Source organism: Penaeus monodon, chromosome 9, assembly GCF_015228065.2.
Source record: "Penaeus monodon isolate SGIC_2016 chromosome 9, NSTDA_Pmon_1, whole genome shotgun sequence".
Lineage (NCBI taxonomy): Eukaryota > Metazoa > Arthropoda > Malacostraca > Decapoda > Penaeidae > Penaeus > Penaeus monodon.
In genome coordinates, this window is record NC_051394.1 from 329,698 (window position 1) to 340,692 (window position 10,995).

Sequence of the window (10,995 nt, forward strand, 5' to 3'; positions counted from 1 at the left end):
AATGACAACCTGTGATAGGCACGCTGTCTGCCTAGCCTTGTTGGTTGTTTGTTGTTGCAGGAGAGAGCGAGGCGGTCGGCGTAACCATATATAGAGATATTTATGTATTTTATACCTATCTATGTTTAGTTATTTTTTTTTACTAGCGGTATCATGTTTGAGCCCGCCATGGTCCAGCATGATATGTAATTGTACTTACATGTTGTGATGTGCTTGAGAAGGATCTACGTGGTAGGGTCCCAAAGTTCTTCCAACGGAGAGTGCCGGTGTTACCTTTTTGGTAATCATGCTCTCTTTTCATCGGGCTTGGGACCAGCAATGACTGGGGCTGGCTTGGACACCAGTGGATAAGGTAGTCAAGCGAGGGTTGAAGTTCTTGCCCCAAGGGAACATGCAACGGTGGGTGACGGAACCCCGAAAACTCCGATTGCGTCGTGCAGTCTTGGTCCCATGCGCAACCCATCGGCACCGCGCCCCGGCCCTCATCCATATCACATATAGGTATATATATTAGATATCTAGACCCATATACACATATCGATACATAGTTATAGATAATGTTGTCATAGTATGTATATAGTAGATAGATACATATATAATATCTATATATATATTATATCTATATGTATGTATGTATAGATATGTATATTTATTATTTATATGGTATTTATTATATCCATATCTCATATATGTATATATATATCTAAAGCTCCTCTAGACCAGATATTACACATATCTATCTATCATTATCTTCTATCATCTATCTATCTCCTCTCTCTCTCTCCTCTCTCTTCTCTCTTCCTATATATATATATAGATATATATATATATATATATATAATATTATATATAGTATATATATAATATACTTCCATATTCTCTATCTATCTATCTATTGTGTATGTATATATAGATTTTTTTTCTTTTATATATATAGGTATTTATATACATATCATTTAGCAATAGTTATTTATATATATCTATATATGATAGAGCGTATTAGAGAATGATATATATGATATATATATCTATATATGCCAGTATATTTATTACATATATATGTTATAGACATATATATCGATATATCTCTCTATATTATATGACTACATATTATTTTACCGCCACGACACGCACACACACACAAACATTAAGGTATTATTTATAAGAATTTAATCTCACAAACTTCGATAATGTCATTTGTAAAGGCAAAATATTAAGAAAGAAATGCGGTGCGATATTTGTATTAATGTCTGAAGGGAGAAATTTTTGAATCATTAGCTGTGTTACATCTCATCTTTCATTAAGAAATATAGGTATAAGATTTTCAAAATTCATTAAATACCAATTGATTTCAGAGAATAAAACATCAGCAGTTAAAAAATCAGGTTGCTTTTCCTATTAATATTAATACTATTATTACTTTTAAAAATAAATATCTGCCATGGTAATAATATTTATTTCTTTATACTATATATACACATTCTGTACACGGTACATATACATTTGAAAATATAATAATATCATGTATCACTGAATTACACAGTCTGCTATAAATCTTAACCAAGTTACTGACAACACTTATTTGCTCTTTAAAAAAAACTCAAGATTCTTTTTGATTTCCACTATCTGTTTCAGTTGATGCTTTGTACAATTCATATAGCTGATAAATCTGTTCACCATTAAAATTTTCCAGGTCAGATTCTTTAAAATTTTGACCAAAGGTTTTAGACATGTGAGCTCCTCTTACACCTAGCTGCTTAGCTATAGTGATTGCATAGTTGGTCCACTCTACCATGAAAGCTTGTGTTTGTTCTGGTGTTGCATTTTGTGTCGTTTGAAATTCATCACGAGTGTACTGGTCACCCAAAAAATGAGACAGATTATGTACAGATTTTCAGTCGAACCTAAATAAATTACTTATACTATAATTAAGTTTATATCAATATATCAATACATAAAGAACTTGAAGCTAAATTTTTAAAATGGGACCTAACAAAAATTAGATCAATGGCTATAAAGAACACAACAACAGCATTAGGTATGAAAAAAAAAAAAATCTACACAAAGTATATCAGAGGTTATCAGAGTCTACAAATTTATGTTCCACATTTTAGTTGCCAGGAATGGCCAATGAACCTCCACTGTGTTCTGGGAAGACAAGAGCTCGTTAACTTCTCTGGCTATTGATCCTTAAAAGAGAAATACTTTCAATGATTCAGTGGTATGGGGACACAATGACTTGGATGGAATTTTACATACTATCCAGATCAAGGTGATTCAATTATGGGCTGACAACAAAAATTAAATGATGTGCTATCCCTGTGACATAATGTCTACTTAAGAAATGGCTGTTATGTCACATTGAAATTTTCTAAATAATGTCCAGTGCCATGGTGTCCAAGAACCAAAGAAACATTCTAAGCTCTGGAATTTCTGGCTTTCATCCTGTCAACTGTAACCCAGATTTCAAAGTAATATTGCTTAATTAAACTAAATTCTGGCCATTAAAAATGAAGATGGCCAACTCAAACAATTTTACAATAGTTAGCAGAAAATATTGATGCTTCATTCATGAACATTTTACAGACTTACCAAGAGCTTTCAGTTCTACAGGAAAACCGCGATGTAACTTCAGAATGGTCTTGTAGAGTAATCTAACTCGCTGTGTGTGGGTAAAGACTTGCTGAATTGCAGCTCCACCACCCATTGCATACCTAACACAAACAGGTATATTAAATATTGTTAATAATGTAATTTGTCACAACTCTTTATATCATTCAGATGCCCTTAAATTACTTTTTAGTCTTAGATTTAAATAAATTTCACAGCAGTTCTGACACTTTAAATCTTTGGAGTTTGAAATCTAAAGGAAAATCGAACTCATCATTAACAGGCTTAAAAATAGCCTTAGAAAAGCAATAATGTTACTATTAATATATACTTCATAGAATCTTTGTAAGCATTGGTAACAAAATTCATAATACAAGTTATGCAGAGGATCACAACTTTGGCTGAAATACAGTTTTATCATGCTCACTAAAAGGATTTTTAATGCATATACCTGCTTTGTCACTTTCCACCAATCTTGGCATCTAAAAAAGAAATCTATATCCTCCGTTTTCATATAACCCATAATCAATGCTTGAAGTTGGGTTGCACTTTGAAGTGGGCCAGATTTATGCTATAAAATGTTGTACATAAAAATATCACTGTCTGCAAATCAGAAAATTTGGGGAGGAGAAGCAATTTTTCAGACACTCATTGCTTCAAACCCCCCTAATACCCACAATCCTGGCCCTGATAGCAGAGGAGGGCATGAATGGTACTTTTGGAAATTGCAGGGTAGACTGAAAAATAGAGAAAATAGGTCAATATATATTTAAATGCAGAGAATCTACCATGTATGGATAGAGTGTAGAACAGACTCAGCATGAGGCGCTCCCGCATGTTGGTCATGCACTCTATCCTTCCGTGAATAAGTGGAGGTTTCTTTGTCATTCAGGCAGGCATGGGGGGGGGGGGTAGCATTAGACAATATTGTGACTTATTCTGTGTATATTGCTATCATAATATTCACAGCTTAAACCACAATTTCTGTGGTACTTCTCATGCCCTCCCCTGCTTTCGAAGCCACGAATTTGGGGGTTTGGGGGTTCTGCATATGTCCTACATATATAGGCAGTAGAGGGTTGGGGAAATCCATGATCCCTATCATAAAAAAAATATATTACATGCCATTTTCCTTCCTGTATCGCCCGTGACTTAAGTTAGTCAGTGCTATAGAGGGCCCTTGCCTGACCCTGCCATCTATCGTGACGGTTCCCCCCCATTTCCCAATAGCAGGGGGTTTCTTCCATTTTTCTGCTATTACGAAAATATCGCAACATCTGGGCGGTCGCAACTAATCCGCGGGAGACGTGAAGGCTCGGAAGGGCCTCGGGAAGGCTATTTCTACTCACAGGGACGACCCGAAGGCGGACGGCGACAGCAGCTAAGTATGAGAGCTTCGAGGAGATTGTATAATATGCCTTTTCAAGGTTTGTCGAAATAATGAAATGATAAATAATGATTGATTTTGTTCAGCTGAAAGCGTTTCTTGGTTAAAGTGTTTTGGTAAATAACCCAGCCTTTACCTTTTAAGGGCAAATTCATTTCTTTTGTAATTATTTACTTTACTTTACTTATTTATTGGTTGTTTCATCATATATAAAACGGATGATAAGCAATTGATTTTTTATCACTTTTATGTTGATGTTGCTTGACTCTAAGGTTGCTGCTTTCCTTTGTAATTTTCCCCGTAAAATAATGACATATTTAACATCACACCATCAACATTTCCTTAGGTAACTAGCTACTTGGCAAATTACAAGAACAAGTGGATGTAAATAACAAAAAACATATCGATATATATAACGGTTGATGGCAGAATAAATCAATAAACAAAATTGTACCATAATAAAAAATACATCACTTTTTTCTTTCACAAATAGTGGATTTTTCATTTTACATTTACAATCTTTACCCTTCGTGACGTCACATTTCATTCATTATGTTGATAATGACATTTGCTTGGATCTTTCCCAATTTCGGGCGTGGCAAATACTTTAGATAAAGAAAAGAATCGATGCATACATAAACTATAGAACATGCATTCACACACACGCACGCACGCACGCACGCACGCACGCACGCACGCACGCACGCACGTGTGTGTGTGTGTGTGTGTGTGTGTGTGTGTGTGTGTGTGTGTGTGTGTGTGTGTGTGTGTGTGTGTGTGTGTGTGTGTGTGTGTGTGTGTGTGTTAGTGTATGTGTGTGTTAATGTGTGTATGTGTGTTAGTGTGTGTGTGTGTGTGTGTGTGTTGTGTGTGTGTGTGTGTGTGTGTGTGTGTGTGTGTGTGTGTGTTAGTGTGTGTAGTGTTAGTGTTAGTGTGTGTGTGTGTTAGTGTGTTAGTGTGTTAGTGTGTGTGTGTGTGTGTGTGTGTGTGTGTGTGTGTGTGTGTTGTGTGTGTGTGTGTGTGTGTGTGTGTGTGTGTGTGTGTGTGTGCTTGCGTGCGTGCGTGCATGTGTGAGTGTGAGTGTGAGTGTACGCACACGCAAATTTTCTTACATGTAAGTGAATCAAATATATTCACAGACTCAGTTGTATAATATAGCAAAGCCATTTCTTTGTAAGCGATGTAAGCCTCGTTTTAGCTCAGTGCCGGTTGTGCGAGCTAGCAGATGAGCTTGTAAACAAAGGCCTCCCAGTCCATGCGTGTTTCGTCTGCTGCTTTGGATATTCAGACGCATTGCCCCGTAAGATTTCTTGTCTTTCATTGAAACCCTTTGCCTATGTTTTGATTTTGCAACGGGCGAGACGTAAAGGTAACATTTTCACGGAAGAAATCGTGTCTAATTCTTTAGTCGCCCTGAAGTTTAGTTGGTGCTGGTTCACATGTAGATTAGGCCATGATGTTTGACGATTTTATGAAGAATCTAGGGGTCCTGTTGTTAACTGTTGAGAAGACTCTTCTACGTCCGCCCATTTGCGCTGCCTTCAGTAACTCAATAAAATCCCCCCCCCCCCCCGCTCCATAGGGCGATACCTCAGTAGGGTAGGGGGGAATCAAAGCTCCAAGTTTAGGAAGGTTTTCGGTTCATACAGCAATGGCATGAGAGGCTGTAATAATGACTCTAATCTCAGAGGGGTGTGATCGCTTTGTAAACAATTAACAATGCTTCACTAACATCATTCTTCTTCTTTCTTGTTATAGAGTGTTAGACTATTGTTGTCTATATCCCCTGGATCCTCTTTTTTGGGGTTCCTTGTTTCTTAAATTCTATTAATTAATTTAGTTGTTTGTAGGAAAAACTTTGTGTCTCTCAGTATGTAGTACTTTATTGTAGATGGTTGATCTGCACCCGTAATCAGAAGATATATATCAATATCTTGTATGTTAACTCATCTTAGAGTGTGTTTTAGTTTTTTCTGTGGGAGTTAAATCTCGGGCAGTGTAATAGCATGTGTTCAATGTGTTTGTGATTCTTGTAGAAAGAGTTATTTTCCATTTTTATTCTATGTAGATGTTGTTTTAGTCTGTTTGGTAATTAGTCTTGTGAGGCATGTCTCTAGTTTTCTGTAGTTGGCTCTGGTCCATGGTTTTTGGGTGTTCTTTTTTGTTTTTAGAATTCTTTTTAAACCCCTTACTGCCGGGTCACGTGATAGGACGTCATAGCAAACCGCATGGTTGGCAGGTTCAGCTTGTACATGCGGCAACACGCCAGAGCGCATGGAGCGGGGTGTTCAGCTTAATGCAGCGGACTCCTGCACCCACTGTCTGGCCACTACCAGATATCACCAGAGCATAATTGCTCTCAGGGATTTCTGACAACCGGTAATAATGGGTTAAATTTGATTCCCATTGTTTGGTGTTTTTAAATTTTATTTCTTTTTATGGTATAATATGGGTCTGGTGGTATGGGCATGGGATTATTTATTTTGTGGGCTCTCTTTGCAGTTAGATCGTCAATTTCGTTTGCCTTTATTATTTTTGTCTGATGGAATCCATTGAATCCATAGTCTTTTGTTTTTCTGTTGAGAGAGAGTATATTTGTTTTTGTATTTCATATGTCATTTGTTTATATTTAATGGTTTAAGGTTTTGTATTAGTTGTAGTTATGATTGTGAGTCTTTTAATGCTACTGTATTAACTGTCAGTTTGTTGTTTATTATATAATTCAATCCTTGTTTATGGCAAATAATTCTGCATGAGTGATTTCTATTTTAGGGAGTAATTTTAAAATGGTTGTTATAGTTTTGTTCTGGATAAAAATTGCTGCAGATGTTGATTCTGGTTCTTTTATCTTTGAGCCATCAGTGAAAATTTTATTAAAGTTTTTATAATTAATATTTATTAATTCCTCGTATTGTTCTTGATTGATAATATGAGGAGTATTTTTTGTTATAGTCCATAAAATTTGCTTGTATGTTCTATGAAATATCATACCATGGGGGTATTGGGGATATGTTTGACATCATGTTTGGAGTTATATCTATGTTTAGATTTATTCTTGTTTCTCCTAGTGATCTTTTGTCTCTTTCAGGATTATATTTTTTACGTGTTTTGTTATTTGTTGTTTTACTGGTGTATTTGGTTTATTTGTTTTGTTATTTGTTGTTTTACTGGTGTATTTGGTTTATTTTGGATTTTTGTTAATTGTTTGCATTCAAGTTCTTTTATTCTATTTGTTAGAAGTGGAATGTTTGTTAATGCTTTGAGAGCTCTGATTGGAGTTGATCTAAAACATCCAGTTGCCAGTCTTAGTACTTGATTTTGTAAAGTTTCTAGTTTTCTTAATTTTGTTTCTTTTGCTCTAACATATTGTTTATTCCATATTTTATTTTTGGTTTTATATGTTTACGCCGACCGCCTCGTCTCTCTCTGCCACCAACACAAGGCAGGCTAGGCAGACGGCGTGCTATACACAGGGCCGTGAACACTGAACAGCTCCAAGAGGCACCGAGCACCACAGCGTCCCAGAACACCAGGAGGGCAAACGCCAAGTGGGGAGGCAGGGCACGAAATAAACAGACGAAGACAGTCTTTCCTTTATTTACACAAGTTATTTACCCGTACACTTTTCTATAGACACAATACAGGGGGAAACCAGCATGTCACACTGCACGATACAGCTTATAACAGGGCAACATAAAGTTATATCAGGTCACAAGGGCACACACGAGGTCTTCACAGGAGCAGCACCCAACCGCGTCTCTTTGGCTTGTTACTCTGCTCCTCCACTCACAGCCAGTTGCGACATGTTTGCCCAGGATCCTTTTCATGTTAACACATGCCCCGGTCATCCTTTTCATGTTAACACATGTTTCGCACAGAGACAAAGACCCACTGGCGTAGCAATATTTATTTTATAAATTCTTTAATAGAGTTTCTCTGTTTGCTCACTAGTTTAATGAAGTTAATTTTTTCATGTATATTTATTAATTATATTTATTCTGCTTAGGATATCTACTTTTAAATTTTCCATTTTAGTTTGGGGATGTGTAATGTTATGCCAAGAATTTTATGACTGAGTGTATTTAAGTTCTATATTATCTAATCTTATTATTGGTAATTGGTTTCTCTTTTTGTTTGAGAAGCATGTTAATTTACTTTTTGTAAAGTTTATTTTCAATTCCCAATAATTGGCCCAGTCTTTTAGATTTTGTAATTCTTTGTCTATGTTATTGGAGGTTTCTAATAGGTTTTTGTTACTTGTTAGTAGGGTTATACCATCTGCGTATATTATTTTTTCAGTTTCTTTGATGATTTTAGGTCATTTAGCAATACATTAAATAGAATTGGCTTCTTGGTGAACCTTCAGATACGCCACTCTGTGTTGTTCCTTTTTCTGATGTTTGGTTTCCAATTTTTATTTGGAATGTTTTTTTTTCCACCAAATTATTTACCCATTTTAGAGATTTTCCTGTGATTCATAGTTTTGACATTTTTATTAATAGTGCTTCATGATTGACCATATCAAATGCTTTTTCAAAATGAATACATGAATATATATTTTTTTCCTATGAAAGCTTTTTTTATGTGGCTGTCTATTGTGTGTAGTGTGTCAGCGGTATTTTTATGCAGGCCAAATCCCGTTAGGTCTTTATCTAACATGTTGTTATTCTCTAACCACCATATTAATCTCTTTGTTACAATGTTTTCAAATATTTTGCCAATACTTGAAATTCTGCTAATAAATTCATATGAATTTGCTTGAGAGGGATTCTTGCCCTGTTTTATTATAGTATTTGTTAGTGCATTTTTTAATAATTCTGGGTATTTTCCTTTGGGCCAATGTGAGTTGAAGTTGATTAATATTGACTTGAATATATTATTTGGGACATTCTTATAAAACTTTTACGTAATTTCATCTGGTCCGAATGCTTTGTTGTTTTTAGCATTCTTAATTGCTATTTTTAATTCCATTAGGGATATTTCTTTATCTATTTCATTTGTATTTTTAAATTAAATAGTCTTTCTTTTTCTAAATCTGACTGAAGTTTTTGGGCTTTTTACTTATGGTTTTCATATATTCCTTTTAAAAATTTTCGAGTTTTTTGTGTAATGTTTGTTAGTGGCAAATAATTTTCTATTGTGGATATTCCATTAAAATTGTTTTTCTTGTTAATTTCTTTAGAAAATTTCATATGATTCTTGGTGGGGTTTTGAAATTCAATGTAGCACATAACTTTTCCCATGATTCCTTTTTTGTTTGCATTATTGTGTCAGGCTTTTGCTCATTACCTTTTGTATTGTAATTGGGTTTGTTAATTTAGTTTTATTTCTCCATTTATTAAAAACTTTATTTTTTTCTTTTATGATGTCATTTCATTCTTTATTCCACCAGGGTGTATTTGGTTTATCTTTATCTGCTCGTGTTTCCAATTGAAAATATTTCAGAGCCGTAGCTTTTATAAGTTCTGTAATTTTTTGGAGTGAAGTTAAATTTCCTTTTCATTGCAATTTAGTTCTCTTTGAGTGTCCATCCATCCTTTTTTCATGTATTGCCATTTTTTTCTTTAAACAAACTAATATCTTTATGTGTGTTATCTTTTAATATTATTGGCAGGTGGTCGCTATCTTGGTGAGATGCTGTTTTTAACTGAATATGGCTTAGGCGTGGTGATCCAAATAATAGGTCTATGGTTGATTCTTTGGCTGTTTTGAGATCAACTCTAGTTATTTGATTTTTTGGAGTTAGCATTGTGAAATTATTCTGACTTATCCACTTTACTATACTGTCACCTGTTTTATTAATTTGCTTGTAACTTGCATTGTCATTCCAGTATGGGTGAGGAGCATTGAAGTCACCCATTATTCATCTTGGATCTTTGATTTGACCTGCATAGTATTGAAATTCTTCTGTTTTTATGTCATTACATGGGTTGTGTATTATTAATATATTTGCTTCTATAGTTTATCTTTATTCCTAGAGGTCATTGTGTCTATCTCCTAATTTGATTTCGTTGAATTGTAAATCATTTTTAATGCATATAACTATGCTCCTCTCACTTGATTTAGTCTATTTTTTTTTTATTACTGTGTAGTTACTTAGAATAAATTTATGTTTTTCTTTTAAAGACGTTTCACAGTTATGGCTATTATGCCTGGAGTTTCAGATATTTTATATTGGTTTTCTTGTTCAACACAGATCTTAGATTTCATGATATAATTTGTTCTTGTTAAAAATCGAACAGATTTTTTAGCATATTGCTAATTTCATTTATTGCTTCCATTACTTTTTTAATTATTGATTTGACTGAGTTGAAGTTATTGATTATTTTTGTTATCATCTTAAATATGTTTTTAGTTGATCTTTGTCCAGGAAAAATCCTTTACATTTCTTTCATTATTAACATTTGTGTTATCTCTGTGTATTATTAGGGTCGGTAATGACCATGTAATTGGTGAATTTAATGTGTCCTTTTGTTTGGTGTTTATTCTAGATTTGTTTTCATCTTGTTTATGTTTTGTTTGTTTGTTTATGTCTGGGTATGTTGTTTGTTGTGTGTTTTTTGAAGTACATGGCTTATTTCTGTTTGGAGTTTGTTTTTTTGGTTTGTTTGAGGTTCTTTGGCCTTTCTTTGGAGTTGTATTTGTTTCTTGTGTTCACTACTTGCTTTTTTGTTAGGGTTTTAGTTGTTGTAATTGTCTTTTTATCTCTAAGTTATTGGGTGTGTTTTCTTTGTGTATTTCTTGTGCTAATTTGTTCACTTTTCATTCTTTTGTATTTGGTAAATGATTTTCATCATAAAGAAACAGTGTGGGGTATTTTGGCATTCTTTAAAACCTATGCCCCATTACATGTTACTGTTCCATGACCCTACCTTAGACAATTATAGCATTTTGGTATGGGAAGTATCTGGTAGCAGTATGCCTATGTACTCTTTGGGTGGAACCCTCTAAAAGTGATTCTTAGGTTTTGCCCCTTTTATAGCTACTCTTTTTGGTAA

The 10,995-nt window shown here is 34.5% G+C and overlaps 1 protein-coding gene across 1 annotated transcript; it reads right to left on the reverse strand.

Annotated features, from left to right (window-relative positions):
* Positions 1 to 1,435: 1,435 nt before the first annotated feature.
* On the reverse strand, positions 1,436 to 5,130 carry LOC119576775 (succinate dehydrogenase assembly factor 3, mitochondrial-like). Its single transcript, XM_037924413.1, has 3 exons — positions 5,110 to 5,130; positions 2,593 to 2,714; positions 1,436 to 1,863 (listed from the first exon to the last, which is right to left on the reverse strand). Exons 2-3 carry the CDS (start codon positions 2,705 to 2,707, stop codon positions 1,601 to 1,603), a joined length of 378 nt encoding a protein of 125 aa, XP_037780341.1. The 5' UTR covers positions 2,708 to 2,714; positions 5,110 to 5,130; the 3' UTR covers positions 1,436 to 1,600.
* Positions 5,131 to 10,995: the final 5,865 nt, after the last annotated feature.

Bases quoted from the DNA above. Each gene is read 5' to 3' on its own strand.
- LOC119576775 (XM_037924413.1), bottom strand. From the start codon at position 2,707: ATGGGTGGTGGAGCTGCAATTCAGCAAGTCTTTACCCACACACAGCGA. The intron at 1,864-2,592 runs GTAAGTCTGTAA...CTCATTTTTTGG, and splicing joins TGTAGAACTGAAAGCTCTTG to GTGACCAGTACACTCGTGAT.